Below are 20,777 nucleotides of genomic sequence, written 5' to 3' on the forward strand. Positions count from 1 at the left end.
CTTCCACGCTAACAACCGGCGTGTCCCCCACCCTGGCAGGTGCACCCAAGTGTTCCTGTCACGTGGCACCGCTAAGGGTTACTTTCTAAATCCAAACCCCTTTCTCGTGGACTTGTGCTGAAAGTAAAATCATCGGTATGAGCGTTTCTGTGTTTTCATTTAATTAGGAACTTGCAAGGGTGGACCGTGACCTCCACACAGTGTGGCAGCTGTAGGCTGAGGATTCTGTGTGGAGAGTAAGGACAGGAGAACATACTACTCATTGGGATGGGGCAGGAACTGGGGAAAGCTTCCTGGAGGGAGAGGCACAGCAGCCATGTCCAGGGAGATGGAACAAAAACAAGCTCCGAAAATATTCTTAAATTAGAATTCAAGTCGTCTTTGAAAGCAGGGCTTGCAGATGTGGAACAGAGAGACCTTCTAAGAGATGCTTCAGGGTACAAGTTATCCTTTTCCAAGTTAATTAAAGCCGGCAGTTACCAATGGATGTAAATGTAACTGCTTTGCATCAATCTCCAAGATTACTGCTTATAGGGACTTCTTTTTCTTTCCTAAACAGCCGATTGTTTTCATGCACAAAGATTGTTCCTTTGGACATTATTAACTACAAACAGGTTTATGCCAGCCCTCTGACAACCCTGCGTGGTCCCAGCAGGCAGCTCCCCAGATAACTGAGGTGGAGAGGAGGAGGAGCCACAGTAGAGAGGGCAGCGCGCCCGAGGTCTTGGCGGGCAGGCAGATCTAGTGCTGACGGGCCGGCTGGCGGCTCTCCGGGAGCACAGGTGCCCGGAGAAGGGGCCTCCCCTGGGCGTCAGCTCCACCCGGGGACACAGTGGTACCTGTGAGGTGCCTGCGTGCCTTCGTCTTTGGATTCTTGAGTCTTAATCTAAACCCTCCCTAAACCTCTGCTCTTCAGGTCGCTCGAGTGTGGCTGCTTTTCACTGACCCTGGGAATGGGCTGCAAAGCCTGAGACCAGAGTCCATTCAGGAACCTTATGAGGGACTGTGACAAGGACTCCGGTCACCTCTGGACAAGGGAACAGCGGGCCTGAGCGGACCCTGCCCTCTGGTTCTGTGTGCTCAACACTGAGCGTTGCTCTCCCGGCCCATTTCCATCTGTACACAGAATGAATTTGTCTGGGGCATCTCGGCATCGGAGATTTGAGTAATAACTGCACTTCCTTCAACTGGAAACTTACTCTCCCTCCTCCCCAGACCAAAACATCTCAACTCCCTGAGGAAGGAAGGAAAAGGCTCAGGAAAGACCAGGCACAATGGACTCAGTGCGGCCGGATGTCAACCAAGTTCAGAAGCTGCAGGGCCGGTCGCCGCATTGGCAGGACCGAGGCCCAGGTGGCCGCTGGTGGCCCTAGCATTGCTGCTCCCAGTCAGGATTTTCTGTGTCCCTCCGCTTGCCTGCTCCGTGGTGGCCAAGTGCCTGTGAACTCTTCCTTAACACTTTTTCTAATTAGCTTCTAATTTGATCAGTTTGGGAGCAACGTGACTAGGGAATATAACTACTTTTTAAAAGGCAGAAAAAAGAGTGAACAGGAAAGTTCTTAATCCATAAACAGATTCAGGAGGCTCCCCCAGTGCAGCGAAGGTAATCTGTGTGTGTCAGCTTCCTGTGCTGCTGGCACGCATTCCCACCAACTTGGTGGCTTCAATGACACGAATGCAAATGATCTTGCCCTTTAGGAGTCAGGTCTGGACGGGGCCCCAGGGGCCTGAGGTCAAGGTGTCAGCTCCTGCAGGGGCGACGGCTGAACCTGCTCCTGCTTGTCTGGGCTCCGGGTCTCCTGGCCACCTCTCTCTCATGCGCTACTAGAGCCATTGCCAACCCAGTATGATGTCCCTAGCGCTTCCTTCCCAGGAGACAGGAATTAATTAAAATAATTGACCTTTCCTCTGGTGACAAAGAGGATGCAGAGTAACTGGAAGTGGAGGGGCCACCAGCACCCCAAAAAGTGCACGTCCTGGGAGGAAACGGTGGGGACTGGGGGCCTCCTGGGAGGAACGGGACGGGGGCAGGGTTGGGGGGAGGCGGTTCACTCTGCTTTCTGCTCAGTTTTTCGGGGACGGGAGGGGTGAGGCTGTGTCAGCACGTCCTTCAGGGGACCCTGTGCAGGGCTGCAGGGGCTGCTCGCGCTGAGCACAGGCCCCGGGGCTTTAGGGCCCAGGAGCAGTGAGGGCAGGGGCTTCCGGCCGCAGGCAGCCGGGTGGTCAGACCCACCTGTGGCAGGCGGGGGGCCTCTGATCAGCCCACGGGTGGGGGTGTGACTCAGCAGGGTTCTTGCCGACGCGGCCGGGACCGGACGCAGCAAGGTCAACCCTAGGGGTCGAGGCCCAGGAGCTGGGCTGCGGGTCGGTTAAGAAGTTTGTTAACCGGTGACCGAGCTGGGCCTCAAAGCGCCGAGCAGGGCCCTGAGCAGGGCCAAGCTCTCCAGGGGCCGGGTCACCATGGAAACCGGGGCGCAGGGACGCTCAGTCCCACCCTCAAAGTATCCCATCATGCTCTGCGAAGGGAGCGCCCCCCCCACGCCCCGTGACCCTGGGTGAGCCCCCCCACCCCCCCACCAAAGGCGCCCTGGTACGTGGAAGGACGCGAAGCTATTTGCCAAGAAACTTTTAAATTTGAAAAATATAGGCAAGTACCCCGGGCCCACGTGGTCGAATGGGTTGGGCGCCTCCCCGCAAACTGAAGGATCCCGGTTCGATTCTCGGTTTGGGCACATGCTTGGGTTGCAGGCTAGATCCCTGGTCGGGTGCGTGCAACAGACGCCCAATCACTGTTTCTCTTGCACACGGACATTTCTCTCTTTCTCTCCCCGTCCCTCTCTATTTAAGAAATATATAGGAAAGAGCCACAAAACAAATTTAACATTATCATACATGTGATTGTTACTAAGACTCTAATAGTTATGGTGTGCGTTTTTATTTCAGGAACGTGAGCTTGATGTATTCGCCACCATTGTGTGTATATTTGGATGTAGTCACTGGGGTTATTGCAGGGGTTTAACACAAAAAGTAAGAGAAATAAGAACAAGTCATTAATTTATATCTGTTGTAAATTCCCTATCTATTGCAACGTGCAAATTGTCCATGTTTTTCAATAAGTTTCTCAAAAATTCAAGACCGCGGATGCTTTTTGAACACCTTGCATACATACTAGACTTACATAAGGCTTGTATCTATGATATATCATAGACATACCTATGTATAATAATTCATGTACACAGCTACATACACCAAAGTGGAATTTCCCCGCAAGCTTACTTACCACAGAGAAGCTAGTGCAAATCTTTTCAAGGTTCGTTTTTTCTAAGTAGAACTAAAATTGTCATTCAGGTCAATGTGCTCCAAATTCTTTGTTCTTTCCATTAAATGAGATAATGTATATAAAGTACAAGTAAAAATACTGGTGTGTAGTAAGCACTCAATAAATATTAGCTGTAGTTTTCAGTTTTATTTCTAGTATTTTCAAATTAAGATAATCAGTTGATGAATTAGTGAATACTTCACAAATATTTTGTTCTTATCACTGCCCTAAGTACAGAATGTACGGAAGGTGTTTAAGAGTCTCGAGAAGGTCAGAAGGCACAGGGTGTCACTTTAATTAATATATACCCAGCGGTGGCACAGAGAAAAAACTGAGCCGGGGGGTTGGCAGGCATAAATTTTAATTGTCAGGATATGAGCGCTGACCCTCAAGGCCATATTGATCCTTAAGTTCACAGAGTTCCCTGACCTCCAGCTGTTACAAAGGAGTGCCCCCTCCCCCACGTGGGGCGTGGGGCGAGTGACCACTAGCGTCAGTCAGGCCGCCTGCCTGCAGGGCTCTAGGGATCTGGGGCATGTGTCCCAGACAGGAGACCTGGCCCACCTCTCAGGAGCCACACAAGTCCCCAGCTACCCTCCGCTGGGTGGTCTCTGCTCCCCCACCTCCAGGAAGGAATTTGCTACTTGCTGTCTCCTGAGGCTGTTCACTCTGTCCTCAAGCAGCCTGGGTTTCTGGAAAGTTCTCCCTGGTACCCTAGACCATACTTGCATTTACAATTAACTTTGCCAGCATATAATCTCACTAAGTCTAGCCTTCAGTCGCAAACTGCATGGTTGATTGTTGTTCAGAAAGTAAGAGTTTCTATACCAGTGAATTCTCACGGGTTCTATTAGCCAATAGAGGCAAGTCATGCTAAAATTCGTAGCTTCGCCCAACAAAGGGTTCCGTAAACAGAAGCTTCTTTCACCCTGTCCAGAAATGACTTCTCCGTGTAAGGGTTGTGTAACCCAACGCAGGTCCAGCTGCCTGCCGCTACGAAAGCCAATACTCGCGGGGCAGGTGCTGATGTAAAGGAAAGGGTTTATTTGCACACGCTGGCCACCTGGAAGATGGGAGAGGGGACAGAACAAAGAGATCGGAGAGGGGGTTGCAAAGTTCTCTACGTGTAGAGGAGCACAGTCCTTTCCGATAAGACAAGTGACGGTGCGGGTGCGTCACCCTGGGTTAGTCATCCTGGCTCACAGTTGAAGGTCAGCCCATCTCTCGGAGCCTGGAAGCCCGAAGGTTGGAATTTGTATATTGTGAAGTTAGTTCCTAGGATTCTTGAGCAAACATGCTGTTCATCCACAAGCCAGAGTAGCGCTTAGAGAAACAGTGGCAAGAGAACAGCGGGTGGGTTACAATTCCCACCATTACAGCTTTCCAGTTACAACCCCTTTCTTTCATTTCTATGGAAGTTAGAAGGCTTTAGCGAAACATTTAAGAAAATTAGAAAAATTCAAGATCCAGTCTAGTTCATAGGTGAAAAATAAAATTTTACAGATAATTCACTGAATTAGTTTAATATTTATAACTATGTATAATGGAGCCTACTGAAACATAATTTTCATCCTGAGATCACCCTCATTTTCATCAGAGCCAAATCAAGACCAATTCATTTACTGCATTAAGTCCAGTATCAATTTGACATTATTTGCATGAACTTAACAGGAACAGCACCTGACCGCTTAGGCATTCCTGTATCTACTTTGCTGGAATGTTACAAGGAATTTCTAGATCGAGCTTTAACCAGCCCCTCATGGCAGAGCCGCCACGCCGCACAGCGACCACTAGGCTTTGCCCGCAGTACCTATAGGTTTGTGTAAACTCAAGTTCATGAGGTCCCCAAAATGTCTTGAGGTTCTTCCTGGCCACCTCCCAGGAAAACAGCCTTGCCTGGAAAGACTTCTGTGAACCACGTGAGTAAGCAACATACCAGGCCATTTCTCCAAGGGGCCTTTATCGGCTCCAAAGTCCATCTTCATTCCTCAAAGCTCTTTGCTAACATGCAGACTCCAGGAATGCCTCTCAGACATGACATTCCAGTCCAAGCCTTGGCTAATAAATCCACAACTGGAAACTGGAAGAACCCTGATTTCTATTGGATTCATGCAAATAAACATATTGCCGTGAAAATAATATACTCACTCATTAAGAGTTTCCTAATTCTGGAGGGCTCAGGTAGAGAGGAAAATATAAATGCTTCAATATTGCTACAATTTATCAAATTGCTGAAAGAAAGCCAGTTTACAAAAGATCAACAAGCGTCACTTAACTTTACAAAATTCTTATGAGAAGTGCTTCTCAGAATTCCAGAATGCCTGAAGCCCCCTTCCCTGGAAATAATGCAAAATGTTGTTGAAAATAGTCTGGGATTTAGCTTTTAGATATAGGAAGCCTGGCTTTCTTCTTCCAGATTGCCCTGGATTTGCAGGAGGTTATGGTTTCATTTACAATGAAATATTTAAAAGCACAGACGTGCGGCTGCACCAGACGGGAAGGAAGCCAGGGTGGGCAGGCCCTCTGCCCACTGCCTGCGTGACCAGACCCGTGTTATTTGTTGCCTTGTCTTGGGCTGGTTTTCCCTCTTTTGTCCGCAGGGTCTTTGAAGGCTGTTTGGATCTGGGCTTTGTGCTGTAACCTGTTCCGTGGCGCCCGTGCTTGCAGAGCATCTCTCCGACAGCGCCCCCGGGTCCCGGGTACAAGCTCATCAAACCTAGTAGGGCTGTGACCACTGTCACCTGTGAACTCTGTTCTTTGAGCCCTTTACACTCAGAAGGCTAAGCTTATTTGATCTGCTTTGAAAAGATGTCTATATAAATTTTTAACATTCTTATATATTCTCACGAAGAAAGAGTTCTCAAATTTAATTTCTACTGGGTAGAGTATTTTTAGCAGGTGTTCTGTGGTTTTACATCCGTTTGTGATATTTGCGCCCGTTGGGTCCAGAGATATTTGAGGTCCTGTCTGTGTGCGCGGCCTAGCTTATCTCATGATCCCGTGACTCACTGAGAATGTAAGATATCTTGCTTTTCAGGTGTCTGGTTAGTATTTAAAGTTTGGCCGGTTCCACCCAGCCCCTTGGCCCCTTCCAGATCCTAATCACACCCCCTCTGAGGGGCCCTGAGCCTGTCCCACTGTCTCCGCTTGGGGCTCCCAGAGGCCTCCCTCCCCCACAAACTCAGAGCCTCTTCCATCTTAAAAGTTTTGCTGCTCACTTCTGCAAAAAATCCCAAAGGTACATTTTTTTTTAGTAGGAAAGTTCCAATGGTTAAAATGTTTACAGAAACGTACAGTTCTGGGGTTTCTTTGTTAATGTATTTGTAAATTAATCAAGTAGCACATTACTGCAGTTACTGTGAAAATACAGCCCATCCTGAAGTCTGTCGGGTAGACGCTTCCCCGGAGGGTGCATTAGAACTTGGTGGGCGCTGACAAAGGGACCACATCTGCCTGCAGGGCACGCCTTCACACAGCTTTACCACTTTGATAGGTGGGGCAAAGGCATCTTGTGTTAATTTGCACTTTTATGGTTATAATGAAGTTGACTATCTCTTTGTATTTTATTGTTTGGCTCTTTTCTGAGACACGAACTGTAATTTTGTGCTTTCTTTCGAGTGGTAACCGGCTCCTGCTTGAACTTCGGTGAGGACGAAGGGGGCGCGGGCTGGGGTCCTCCCGTTCCCTGTGGCTGTGAGCGCAACCGCAGCTGGAAAAAGTGCCAACTCTGGACCGAAGGTTCCCTGTGCACTGCGCCACTTTCCTGTCGTGGGTTTGGACACAGGCCACCCACCTACTTGGGCCGAGACGAGGTCGCAGAGGCTGGCGCATCAGACGCACCTGCCTGCTCGCCTTTCTGGGGCTCACTCCGCACTTGCAGGTCCCATCCCCCAGCGTGCCGCCTCCCAAACGCAGGAAGTCCCTCGGCTGAGGACCTCCGAGGCCCAACCAGGCCGTCCGGGCCGCGTGCACGGCCGGACACCTGGGGCCCCAGCGTCGCCTGCAGATGCAGCGAGGCCCCCGCGCGTGGGTGGGCCTCGCTCCAAGCACACAGCGGTCACCGGCCTGCGGCGTGGCCTTCCTGCGCGAGCCAGCCGCCTCCGAGGCCCTCCGTGCGACCGCGTCTCCAGCCCCTGCGCCCCCGCCCCTAGCCGGCCGCGGGCATGCGCACTGGCCCGTCTCACGTCCCGCGGCCGTTGCCATGGGGATCGGAGCCCGGGCGCCCCGCCCCCAGCGCCAGCGCCCCGCGGACTCAGCCGCGCCCCAGGCCGGGTGAGGGGGTCGACCGGGAAGGGGGCGGGGAGAGGTGGGGGCGGGGCCTCGCCCTGGGTGGCCCGGTTGGGGCGGGGCCTGGCCGCGGCGGGGGGGGTCCCCGCGTTGGGGCCGGAGCGGCCTGGCCGAGCATTGGCCCGATCGGGTTCGTTTCGGGCTCGGCATTCGGGGCGTGGGGTCTGGGACGAGGTCTGTGCGCCCGGTTGGGGGCTGGGACCCCGTCCCCAGTGGAGGTAGGAACTCGAGGTGGGTCGGGAGCCTGGTGAGGTAGGGGCGCAGGGCGGGTCTGGGTCCCGGAGGGTGATGTGGCCCCGCCCGCCGGTCCCCGCCCGTCCCCGCCCCCCTCGCCGCGTCCGGGCCCCGCTGGAGCCTCCGCCCGAGCTTCCTCGCGCTGTGCGCCGGCCGGACAGGAGCGCACGGACGCGCGGACGCCGGAGGCCGGCCGGAGCATGTGGAAGCTGGGCCGCGGCCGGGTCCTTCTGGACGAGCCCCCCGAGGAGGAGGAGGGGCCGCCGCCGGCCGCCGATGCCGCCGCCGCAGCGCAGGTGAGGGGCGCGCAGGTGAGGCCCGGGCCGCGCAGATCTTGGCGCGCAGGTGAGGCTGCGCAGGGGCGGCGCGCAGGAATCGGGGAGCACAGGTAACGGTGCGCAGGTGCAGCCTGGGCCCCGCGGCCCGTTAGGGTCCGGGCCGCCGCCGTCGTCCGTACGATCCACCCCCACGCGGGGTCGGGAACACGGGGCCGGGGACAGGGCACCTGCGACGTCCGCGCGCGGCCGAGGCCTCCCTGCAGAGGCGGAGGCTGCGCGGGGCCTCGGCGGGTCTCCCACACGGGGCGGAATAGCGGGCAAGGCCTGGGTCGCTGGGAGCTGCGCCCGCGGGGACCTGAAAGCTCTCGGCGACCACAGCAACGTGCCAAGTGGGCGAAACACTTGTTTGGATAGCAGCTATTTCCTTTTCTTAAACCTTTGATTGTCTGGAGGAAGAAGGCAGATGACCTTTCCTCCGAAAATGGAGACACCGGCCCTGCAGGTTCAGAGACACGCTTGGAATGCGCAGAATTTGTTAATTAAAAAGGATCCCAGGTAGATCCTCTGTGCGTGACCTACGCGCCCCCCCCCTCCCGGTTTTTCCGATGCGACTTCGTTCCCTTTCATGAGCCTTGGAATTCAGGTCAGAAATTCCGCGCTGTCTTTTGAGGGTGGTCAGAAAATTTCTTTTCTGCTAAATGTTTGGAACCTGCTGCTGTACGCAGAGCTGTTACAGAAGTTAGTGATGATCCGTGTCCTTCTCAGGACTTGTAAGGAGGTCACCGTTGTTTCCATTAACCAGTTATTTTGATTAAGCCTTTGAAGACAGTTCCTACCGGAACTTCCTTCAGAAATTACTTTTTGAGAGTGTAAGTGCTTACCAGAGGTGTTTTTTTAAATCTTTTAAATCTCAAACTATAATGATGAGAATGTATATGTGCTTACAGAGTTACTTAATACTTTAAATAACTATTGTTGATCAGAGATGAGCAATATTATTTTGGGGTGAACTCTTTAAATTTTTAAATTGATTCTCCTGTGTTCTGCTTCTATTTCTCCTGATGAAGCCTAAAAACCTATATATTTTTTTGTTTTAACTTTTATTTTGAAAAGTGGCTAACATAAGGAAAAATTGGAAGGATAGGAGATTGAACATGTACTGCATCTAGGTTGAACTATTAGTAACATTTATGAAAGTTTTTTCCTGGTCTTCTAGTTCACAGAATTGTCTATACCCTTTTGCTGTGTCCTTTTCGTGTGTGTTTTAATCCATTATTTTTTAGGTACCCAGCAAAAGTGAGTGGAAAGTACAGAGTTCTCATGTACCTCTGTCCCCACACGCACAGCCTCCCCCAGTATCAACGTCCTGTTTGTTGCCATCCGTGAGCCTCTGTTCCCGGTCACCCTCATCCAGAGCCCCTGGTTGACATTAGAGCGCAACATGAAATGTATCCAAGATTATAACCTAGTTTCACTCCCCTACACACCTCCTTGTTCCACTTCTTCATCCCTCCCCCACCTCCATGGCAGCCACTGGTCTGTCACTGTCCCCATAGTCTCACCTTTTCCAGGACGTCATCTAGTGGGACTCACACACTTAGTCACATGCATTTCAGGTGCCTCCACATCTTTTCATAGCGTGAGAGCTCCTTTCTTCTAGCGCTGACACTATCCCACTGTCTGGATGGACCACAGTTTATCCGTCACCTACTGAAGGGCGTCTTAGTTGCTTCTGAGTTTTGGCCATTCTGGATGAAGCCGCTAGAGACGTGTTGACAGGTTTGGGTGTGGACGTAAGTTTTGTACTCAGGTGCATACCAAGGAGTGCGATTGCTGGGCTGTGTGAGGAGAGCAGGTTTAGTTTGTAAGCAACCGCCCAACTGTCTTCCTGAGTGGCATCCATCTGCGCTGCCACCGAGACTGAGGGAGACTCCTGCCGCTCCCCGTCCTGGCGTCTGGGGTGTGTGCAGGGCCCGGATCTGGGTCCTTCCGATAGGGGTGTAGTGGTAGCTTGTTGTGGTTTTAGTTTGCTTTTCCCTGATGGGCTGTGATGTGGGGTCTCTTTTCATACGCTTACTTGACATCTCTACGTTCTTGGGAAGGCACCCTGAAAGATCTTTAGTCCCATTTTTTAATTGAGTTGTTTCTTTTCTTACTGTTGAGTTTTAAGGGTTTTTTAATGTTTTGGGTAACAGTGCTCTATCAGATGTGTCTGTTCCAAATGTTTTCTCCTGTGGCTGACCTTCTTCATCTCATGACAGCGTCGTTTTGAGAGCAGAAGGTTTTAATTTCAATAAAATCCAGATTATCAGTTGTATCTCTCATGGATCGGGTCTTTGGTGTTGTACCTAAAAAGTCATCAGGACCGCCAAATTCATCTGGACTTTCTCCAGAGTGAGATTCCACTGGCTGGTGTTGATGTTACTTTATGAAGTAACATTGAATGTGTGGAAAAAACGTTTCTATAGAAAAATCAGATTTTTAAAAAATTATTATAACAGGTTAGTCTTACTCTGAATTTAGTTAATTCTTTCAGGAGGATTGGTCTTTATCTCAAAGCCAGTTCCTTAGAATTAAATGTGACTTTTCATGACAAGTCTACCATAAAACTTCTGCCTACAAAATTTTAGGTTCAAGGTACGGAAGGGTGGACTCACTGAGTATGTTGTGTTCGGTGCCACATTGGAAGGTGCTCTCAGTCCCCATCCTCAGACTTTCCCCCCCACACCTCCCCCCACACCCACCAGTCGGCCTGCTCCCTACCAGACACACTGGCTGGGGTGCACTTGGCCCTATTCTGCAAAGGTATTCAGTTGGCATTCAGATCTAATATGGTTCAGCTTCCTTGAAAATCAGGTCACACAGCTATAATCTGTGTTGTTTTTAAAAAGAAAAAATAGCTGAATGTTAGGTTCTAATAAGTTTGAAATGTGAGGCATTCAGAAGCATTATTGGGATTAAGGAATGCTTCATAGTTGCTTAAATAGTTTCAGCACCGTAGAAAATAAACCCCTTAGGCCACTGAACTTTTCTTGGTCATGAATACACGTCTATTTTGTATTAAAGTAAAACAGTGAGGTTTATATAGTGAAACAGTCATTGCAATTATTTAATAATGAGGAGCGACTGACAGGTTTTAGTGAGTCTCATTTTTATTTAAAAAAAAGAAAACTGCATGTGGTAAAAGGTCTCTGGATATTAAATGTTAGGTCTCCACTTTGTCTCTCTTTTCCATGGGAAGTATTGGTACGGGTTTTGTATGGCTGCCCATGAAACACTCCTGCATACATGTAAGTCCATGTCTTACAGTCACGCATGTGCTTTCCCACTGTAGACACGGATCCCTGTGCCCTCAGTGACGGAGACCAGGGTCTCAGCGCTGCGGCCAGGACTGGTCACCATTGAGGCCACGAGCGCCAGTGCCGAGCTGGGCCCCCTTGGGCCTGTCCCGCTTCGTCCCGAGGTTGCCACCACCGCCCCCCGGCCCCCCAGCCTCCTGCGCAGCCTGGAGGAGGCACGAGAGGCGCAGGGGGCGCCGATGCTGGGGCCGCGCGCCTGGCTCCAGAGGCCTCGCGCTGGAGCGCGGCGGGATTCAGCAGCTTTAGATAAATGCCTTTAAATACCAACCTCAGAGAATTCTGGGCATATTTTCATGTTAAAATTTTAAAGACTTAGACGTAGTCCATAGGCATCCCCCCCCCCCCAAAATAACGCAGGGCCCGTTTCATGTATATTTTAATCTGCTTCAGGGATTGGAAGAGTCAGGGGGCCGAGGACCTTCCTTTGGGTCACACACAAGGCCACCACCCCAGAGGCATGTGAGCAGGCAGGTGAAGTTTGCTTTGGGCTGTTAGGGAAGAAAGGCGAGGAGTCAGCTGGATATCTGATGCTTTATCTGAGCTCCTCGGTTCAGAAAATAAACACCCTATGGCCTAGCGTTCTTGGGGGTGGCGTATTGGGAAGGCCGTGGGCTTTTAGGGTACAAGGTGGGCTCTAGTCATTGCACATACCTGGGATCAGGTCCTCAGGAGGAGCTGCGGAGTTCCAGGGCATCTCTGAACGGCCCATCCGGATAGGTTATACCGCCATGTCCCAGCCAGCAGGGGCGGCGTCTCCCACCCCAGCTCACCCGCACTGTTAGCAAGAGCTTAGGTCTGACGGGTGGAAAGTGGCATCTTCATGTGGGTCACTTTTCCTGCGCTTCCAAGTCCTAATGAAGACTGATGAGAACGCCCTGGTCCTGGTGTCACGGCTACATGTGCTAGACTGTGGTCGCTCCCGTGACAGCAGAGCCTGGGCACTGAGGTCGGAGGCTGGCTTCTGGTGGCCTTGACCGAGTCACACCTCTGCCACTTGCTGACTGGTGGCCTTGCACATGCCACGTGACCCGGCCAAGCTTCAGTTTTGCTTTCACCTGTAAAGTTGGCGTGAATGCCGGCGGGGACTGTGCGCTGCGCAGAACCAGCCCTGGAGCAGGAGGGCGGCCTGGGAGCCACAGGCTGTTGGGTGGTGGCCAGGACTCTCCTGGCCCGAACGCTGGTCCAGCTGCGGTGAGCCTCTGCCCGCGCCCTGGGGCGTTCTCCTGCTCCGCACTGGCTCACAGTGGGTGACGTGGGGGTGGCGAACCACCAGGACAGTGGAGTTCAGCTCGAGGCGCCAGCCTCTGGCACTGGTTACCTCGCTTCTTAGTGCTCGTCCACATCTGCGCCGACCGCCAGAGTGGGGCCGGGCCTGTCCGTCCTCGCGCAGGAGAGGAGCAGCCTGACACGGGGTTTCCAGTCCGCCACCAGTGGGTGACCGATGCTGTCACACAGCCGCGTGCTGGGTGCTGCGCGAATTTACCTCAGGGGGCGCGGGAAAGCATGCGTGGGGGTTCTCCGGCCAGAGATGTGGTTCATTTTGATATACGGGTTTATTCTGGGAAAGCACAGAGATGCCGCTTTGGATGGTTAATCTTACTGGAGGCTCGTGTGAGCAAAATCCGACATTTAGTCAGCTTTCGTCAAATATAAATGAGATGTATTTCAGGGAAGCGCAAGAAGAGTCACCGTTTGGCCCTGACTGGTGTGGCTCAGAGGGTTGGGCATCACCCCGCAAAGCGAAAGGTCATGGGTTCGATTCCTGGTCACGGCATATAGGGAGAGGCCATCCATCGATGTCTCTCTTTCTCCCTCCCGCCCCCGCTCGAAAAATAAATAAGTAAGTAAATAAGTTTTTAAAGAGAGTTTGAAGAGAAGGAAAAGGTCATAGTTCTTACTCCTTCCCCAGATTCTGTGACTCTTCTGAAAAGGGGCTTGAGGGCTCTCTTGCTGAGGGACAGTGACGTGCCCAGCAGACATTGGTGTGAAGTTGCCTGGCAGCCACAGTGAACAGGTGTTAAAAGGCGAAATGAACCTCGTCCCTTTTATTGAGTATATGCAGAGTCATGACGGTACCAGCATGTGACGAATACTGGCCTTTGTTAATGAGATGGTCCCCTTTTTTGCATACTCATTCTTTAAATCTGGTGTCTATTTTACAATCACCAGCACTTATCAATTGGGATACTGACTTTTTATGAGAAATACTTGATCAGTATTTAGATTTTAAAATATTTGCAGTTGGAAAAGTAGATTGTTTTATCCAACTTGCTCCAAATATACTTAGTTCTTAATGCCAAAGGGTTTGAAATTCTAATTGATAAGATGAGTTTTGCTGGTTTTTACTAGATCATGCGGTAGCATGACTTAAATATTTGGTAAAAAAATGCTACCCATCACAACCTTTGAGTTAGATGACTGGGTTTCACTGTGAATCAAGGTGAACAGAGTCTCACTCACCTGTCCTGGCCTAAGGCTGGGGGCACCGTGCGCCGTCCGGAGCCTGTGCTACCAGAACTGAGTGGCAGATGTGTCTCCCACACCAATATTTCTCTCCCTCCCTTCCCTGCTCTCTAAAAATAAATAATTTTAAAAGAGAAAATACACCCTCGTGTGTTTTTTTCCTCTGATATCAAGCAAGTCTCCGATTATTGACACCAGCGTGCGTCCTGCAGTCGCCCTGGCACTGCCGGAAGTTAGCACAGCCTCTGCCAGTCAGGGCTGGTCTCACAAAACTGCCCTCGCTCCAGACTCAACGGTGGGGCTCCCGGGCAAGCACGAGAGGAGGGACCCCGGCAAGGTGGCAGAGACCCCGTTCCCCACAGAGACAGCAGCTTAACAAGTGGTCCGAGGAGCAGCCATGACGAGTCCAGAAAGCAGGTGAGAAGCTGCACATGCAAGGACAGCAGCGTCGAAACGCGCGAGGACGCCAGTTCCCTCCACTGGTAGCGACCACTGCCCAGGCGCAGGCCTCTGTGTGCTGGGCCCCAAGGCCAAGTGCGTGCCTGTCCCTCAGGAGGTAGAGAGGAGCGTGGGGCCCGTGTCCAACACCCCAGCGTCTGAGAAGCTGCCGAGGGGCCAGCTTTTGTCTCACCGGCCGGGCTGCTGCCGGAGCCGGCTGGACACCTTGGGCCACAAGGACAGACGAGAGCTCAGCTGATCGGTGCCCAAGAACCTGCCGTCCCGCAGACGGACACCAGGAGCAAGAGCGGGGGTCACACGCACAAGCTCTGAGAGGACTCATCTCAGAAAAGGTTGAGAGGCCCCAGGAATCTCCAGCCACGCTGACTGGCGGAGGTCTTTCCCTGTACGAGGCCAGCCCCTGGAGTCAGGAAAGGTAGCTGTTCTTTAAGTGCTCAAATCCCAGCCAAAAATAACAAGACGTACAGAGAAATGGAACAAAATAAAGATGTAGAAGCGGAGATCTATGAATTCTGAGCATTCAAAATAATTATGTTAAACGCAATAAGATATGAGAACACAGGGAACTAAATGAAATCAGGAAAGTGAGGCATGAACAAAATGTAAACATCCAAAAAAATAACTGAAAAGTTATTAGAAGGAACTGACAGTCTGGCGCTGAAGGGTGCGAGAACTAAATTGAAGAAATTCTCTAGAGCGCTTCAGCAGCAGGCTCAGTTAAGCGGGAGGGAGAATACGCAGATATGAAGACAAGTGATTTGAAATCATTGCTTCAAGAACAAAAGAAAAAGGAATGCAGGATGCCTGCGTGACTGGACCCAGGCCAGGGGCCCGAAGACGCACGCGGGAGGGCCGGGCATACGAGACTACGTGGAGGTTGTGGTGTATTTGGTCACACAAACACTGTGCCATCAGTTGAGAGTGTACTTTTTATCTCAGTGAAAGACTGCGTTACAGATTTTGTGAGAAGTCAAAATTCCCTTTCTACACTGTCCAGATCCTACTCTAAATAAGTAGTTACCACTATTCATACACAACTTGCCATTTAGTTTTCAAAGGATATTTTAAAAGGACATGAGGTAGAAGTTTCTCAGATGGGAAATGATTAACACGCAGCATAAAAGCTCTGGACCAGGGTGTCGAGTCCGGCTGCGGGGTGGGCGGAGGAAGCACAGGTCCTGTGTGCGTGGCCCCTGCCCCTGAGCGCCGCGTCCCGCTGGGCGACTTACACAGTCGGGGCTTCAGGCAGCGAGGCAGCATCCTGGAGCCCAGAGCGCAGGCTTTGCTGCTCAGACGCCGCTTAAGTGACAGTTGACCAGGTCAACAAAGATCCCTTTGTGCCTTCCCAGCCGAGGCCCCTGTCTGTGGCCGCAGGGCCTTCTGTCTGCTGACACATTAAAATTGCAGAGACAACCTGAGCCCCGGCAGCTGCGCGCCTCGGTGTCTCCGTTTTCTCCTGGACCCAGAGGGCACTTTCCGCCGCCACAGAGGCTCGTGTTGTCTCGCATTTTGCCTGTTTTTCTACTTGGCCTTTTTAATTGTTTTATGAAAGTTTTTCTGCTGAGGATATTGGAATTTTATTATATGTTGAAATTGCCCCTAGTATTTTGCTGGGTTTTGTTTGTTTTTCAACTTCACAGGAACCATCAGGTTTGTGACTAAAAGAAGCAGTTCCCCGTGTCCCCCTCCCCACGGGGGTCTGGCTCTCAAGTTGTCACGTAACATGTAAGCCGTTTCTGAACACACTTGGCTTCACATTCCCACGTCGGGCTCTGACCTTCCCGTGAGCAGATGAGCCTGTGGGGGCGTCAGGGCCCGGCTCTGGGCTGCGTGGTTCCTGTGGCCTCAGAGAGGGACCCACGGGCAGGCTCTGGTGGTCCGTGGGGCACAGACTTCTCAACGCGGCTCCCTGGGCACCGGGAAGATTGGTTCCACTCTGGCCTCGGTCCCCGGCGGGCATCTGCTGAGCAGCTGGGGTGTGGCGCTGCGGCGGAGCAGGGTTCTCTGAGGGACTGCGCTTGCGGCCCCTCCGCTGTCCTCTGTTCCCAGGGCTCCATGCAGCCGCTCCGTGTCTGTCTCTTGACTCCGGGAAATTTCCAGCATTCTCTTGCTTTTCTCATGAAAGTCGTATGAGACGTGGTGATGCGTCGCCTGTCTCGGAGCCACGCTTTTCATTTTCCGTCCAGTGTCACTGCCGGTCACCACCACGACGCCTGGCCCCAGGTGGCACCGGTGAACCCCCTCTTCCCTGCTCCCTCCGTGTGGGACGGGGGCCGGCCACTGGCTCTCCGTCCTGGCCTTCAGGGTGTCCCTCCCCTGATGGTGTCCCTGAGACCACAGTCCTGCTCTGGTCGCCTCACCTGTGAGCTCCTTCCCCACACGGAAGCTTTTGGAGGTTCAGGCATGACGTGAAGGGAATTCACTTCTCTGCTGTGCATCTGGAGTTGCCCCCTGTGTCTCCCTGAGAGGACGAGGAAGAGCCGCTCAGAGCCTTCCCATCTTGTGGCTCAGGTGGGGGCGCATGCGATGGGGACACACACGACACACACACCCAGGGCCAGGACTGAGCGTCTGCGTCCTAAACTCCCATGATGCCTCCTGCCCCTGGTGGGGCGGGCCGTGCAGCGTGGCCCCCAATGCCCTGGGGAGAGTCCCAGTGGGGTGCCTGACCCAGAGGACTCGGGGAGACATCATCTGTGAAGCAGGAACCACTCACCGGACCTGACCGTACGTCGCCCCGGCCTCAGCCTCCAGGCCGATGAGGAGCAGGTGGTGGTTTAAGCCCCAGTCTGTGGTATGTTTGTCATAACAGCCAAACTACTGACTGGGACACATGCTGTTAAATTTAAAATCCACGGAACAGTAAGCAGTGGACATGCCCATTCCCCCCAGTGGACTCTATGCAGATAAAACAGAAATGTACCAGGCGTGTGTAGACATGTGCAGTGACATGCATTCACATACATTGTGCATGTAAGCGTGCACGTTCAGGCCGTGAACTGGACCCGTGTGTCCAGTGCTCCGTGTCTGCACGTAGACCGGGCACCGAGCGCTTGGGGTTTGCAGGCGCGTCCTGCCGGCCACGTGCTGGCAAGTGCCGTCTGTCCGGTTCTGTTCATCTTTTACGTCAGATCTGATCTTTCTCTTAACCCTTTATTAGGTGCAGGGAGCAAGTTTCCGAGGTTGGAAGGAAGTGACCTCACTGTTTAATAATGATGACGAGCAGCAGCTCCTGGGAGGATGCAGGTCTCCCAAGTCCAGGGGGTAAGTCCCGCGGGCTCACGGGGCGGCGATGCGGTCCTGCAGGGGGGCCCCGGGGAGCAAGGGGCCAGCGGGCAGTGGTGTGGCAGCGCGCGCTCCTCCCCTGTGAGCGGCTGGGCTGTGTAGCCCTGACTCCGTGTCCGGGACAGAGAAGCGAGTCTGTGCGTGGGCTCCGAAGCCACTGAGCCCTGGGGCAGGTGCAGGGACGTGAGCCAGCTCCTCAGACCAGGCTGGCATCAGACGTTCAGTAGTTTCAGGAATTCAAGGGGAAAAAAACCTTAAAAATGCATAGGGCGAAAGAGATTTTAGGAAATTGAATATGTTTAAACGGACATATTGCTGCGAGTTTGCTTATAAATATCTGGAGGGCTGGCCCCGCAGAACGGGGGCTGCAGAGACGGGCCAGCCCTCTTGGGCCCTGGCCTGGCTCCCGGGCCCGCTGGGCGCACCCTCAGGCACTGAGCGGCGAGTGTCGTGTCTCCTTGCCCGAGACCCGGCTCCGCGTGTGGCTCTGTGGTTTCCACACGTGTCCCTGATAACGTGGAGTGACTGCTACTTCCTTACTGACTTTTCTGTTTAAAGATCTGCAGAGATACTTGTGTTCGCTTCTGTCACCAACACTTACCTCCTTTGTCTCCTGTAGAGCCAGTTTACGATTGAAAGACGAGCTGAAGACAGAGAAGAAATCTGGGTTTTGGGACAGTTTGGTTTTAAAACAGAACATACAGTCCAAGAAACCCGATGAGATTGAAGGTTGGGAGCCTCCCAGGCTTGCTCTCGAAGACGTGGCGGCCGAGCCGGGCGAGAGTCTGAGCGGCCAAGCATCCCGGCCGGGCTGGGAGGAGGGGGCCAAGGGCTCCGGCAAGTACACCAGCCTGGCCGGCCCAGGCAGCAGCTCGCGCTGGAGCCTCAAGTCGGCCGGGAAGCTGGTCAGCATCCGGCGCCAGAGCCGCGGCCACCTGACGGACGCCTGGGAGGAGCTCGAGTGAGCGCCAGCCGCTCCCGTCCCACACGCTTTCTCACCACATCTGCCTGGCGCTGCTGCTTCGGATCCCACTGCGCTCAGACCCCAGTGTTTGCCGTGCCAGGGTGTTCTTGCTAGTCTGCTGAGTCATTAGTCTTTCCCAGATTAAAGAGGATGCTTCCCATGCTGACTGTCATCTCATGCGCTGGGGGAGGCACTTCCAAACCCAGTGGCCACGGGGCCCCACCGGTTCGCTGCGCTGCCGTCCAGACGTCCCTGGGCTCCCAGCCCCCAGGTGGAGGTCTCTGATGATGCCCCGGAGGCCCCAGGCGGGACTCCCCACCATTCTCAGCTGCAGCTATTGGCTCTGTGACATGGTGGCTCCTGCCTGAAGCAGCAGGTTTGGTCAGTGACCCCAGAACGGAGCGTCTGTGACAGACACAAGCCACCCAGGTGTCAAGCGAGTCTTGCAGAGGCCGCGTCAAACCATGTTTAACCTGGAGAATCAAACTTGTTCTCATAATAAATTTAAAACCATGTAAGCAGGTCAACTTCTAGAGAAGCAAAGGTCATGTCTGACCAAGTGCTGGACGCCCCTGTGCAGAGGCTCCTCCGTCCGTGGGAACAGGGACAGCGCTGCTTATTTTCAGGTTTTACTTTTACTGCTGGACTTTTAAATATTGATCTTTATTTTCTTCTAAAAATTTCTCCTTTTTTTGATTACAGATTAAAGAATGCTGTAAAGTGTGGATCAATTTTAATAACTTGGTAATATTATGATTCTGTTTGGAAAATATTAACTTGAGCATTATAGGGTTAAAACTGTATGTAAAATACTGGAAGTGCCTCCATTCTGCAGCCCAGGATTTTGTTTTGAAAATGAGATACTTGTCGTACTTGTGGTGGTGTCGGCAGCGCAGCCTCAGCTCAGGTCCCAGGACGGCTCCGCCTCCTGCGGGCGAGGCCGCGCGTGTCCTTCGTAGGCTGCTTTGAAGGAAAAGGTATCGCTTTCTTTTGGTTACGAAGAAAACTCTCCGGCTACACTGTGTGTTCCTCCTGTGAGAAACACTGTGCTCAAGTCGCTCAGGGCCACCTCGGTGCTGTTCCCATAACCGGGTGTCCCTTTCCCGAGGAACAAGCCAGCACACCCGACGGCCGGACACCTGGGGGGTAGTCTGTCTGCCTGTCGTCTGCCATCGCTCTGACCATCAGCCTTCTGTCTGCGCCTCTGTTGTCCGTCAGGTGTGTCTGTAAACCACCTGTAAGTCACCTGTCTGTCTCTGTCTTCTGTGAACCATCTGTCTGTTCATCCACCCGTGTTCTTTCAAAAGAACACGGTTCCTTGCCTGAGCCTTGAACAGGGACGTGCTGTGAGCCGCGTTAGAACCGGGAGCTGGTGGAGGTTTGCCTCGTGGTGCCGGGAAAGTGTGTAATTCTAGTGCAGTAGTGGGCGGAGAACTCCCCTCTCCCGGGGAGAACAGCTCAGTGCGGAGACCGCAGCCCTGCACACCCCAGGAACCTTGCCCCGGGCGCCGACCGCATGGCCACCCCATGCCCATGTCCTCGGTGAGGCCTGTCCTGAGCTCGGGGACAGGCAGGCAGGGTGTGGGGGGGACACGGTCCCAAGCTTCGGGGCTCTCTGGCCCTGTGACCAGCTGCAGCGAGGCTGAGTGCCTGTCCCCGACCCGGGTCATGCCGCTGCGGTGCACGGCCGGCAGAACAGCTCCTCACAGAAGCATTTCTACAGCCTAAGAGGAAGCCGGGTGGGCATTGGAATGTGCGCCGGAAACCACACGCTTCTCACCTACAAGGATGATGGAAACGCATTTCTCTTTTGTTGTATCAGATTAAATGAAAATAGCTCTGTTTCTGGGTTTTAATATAAGTATTTATTGGTGTGCCTCAGGAGAAAAATAATTTACCAAAGCGACTTCTTGTTCACGGGTTGAGAGGTGAGTTTGGTTCGGGGGTTTTGTTTGAATTCTGTGTGTAAACAACTTAACTGTGTGAAGAGCGAGGTGTCTGTGCTCCTTCTACTGACGTTTTATTATTTTGTAACATGAACGTGCTGGCTTCAGTCGATGTGGAATTCATCCTTAACGCTGAGGTTTTTTAAAAATAAAAATACTGTTTATACCACGCCTCGTCAGTCA

General features: G+C 52.7%; 1 protein-coding gene across 2 annotated transcripts; it reads left to right on the top strand.

Moving 5' to 3' along the window:
* Positions 1-7,961: 7,961 nt before the first annotated feature.
* Positions 7,962-20,765, top strand: TDRP (testis development related protein). Of its 2 annotated transcripts, none has more exons than XM_090258121.1 (3): positions 7,962-8,151; positions 17,560-17,663; positions 18,304-20,765. In XM_090258121.1, the coding sequence occupies exons 1-3, from the start codon at positions 8,041-8,043 to the stop codon at positions 18,647-18,649; spliced, it is 561 nt and encodes a 186-aa protein (XP_090114247.1). In that variant the 5' UTR covers positions 7,962-8,040; the 3' UTR covers positions 18,650-20,765. The 2 variants fall into 2 exon arrangements, with proteins under 2 accessions (XP_090114247.1, XP_090114248.1); XM_090258122.1 differs by having other exon boundaries at positions 7,962-8,136.
* Positions 20,766-20,777: the final 12 nt, after the last annotated feature.

Source organism: Furipterus horrens, unplaced genomic scaffold (assembly GCF_987537825.1).
Source record: "Furipterus horrens unplaced genomic scaffold, mFurHor1.1.pri manual_scaffold_12, whole genome shotgun sequence".
Lineage (NCBI taxonomy): Eukaryota > Metazoa > Chordata > Mammalia > Chiroptera > Furipteridae > Furipterus > Furipterus horrens.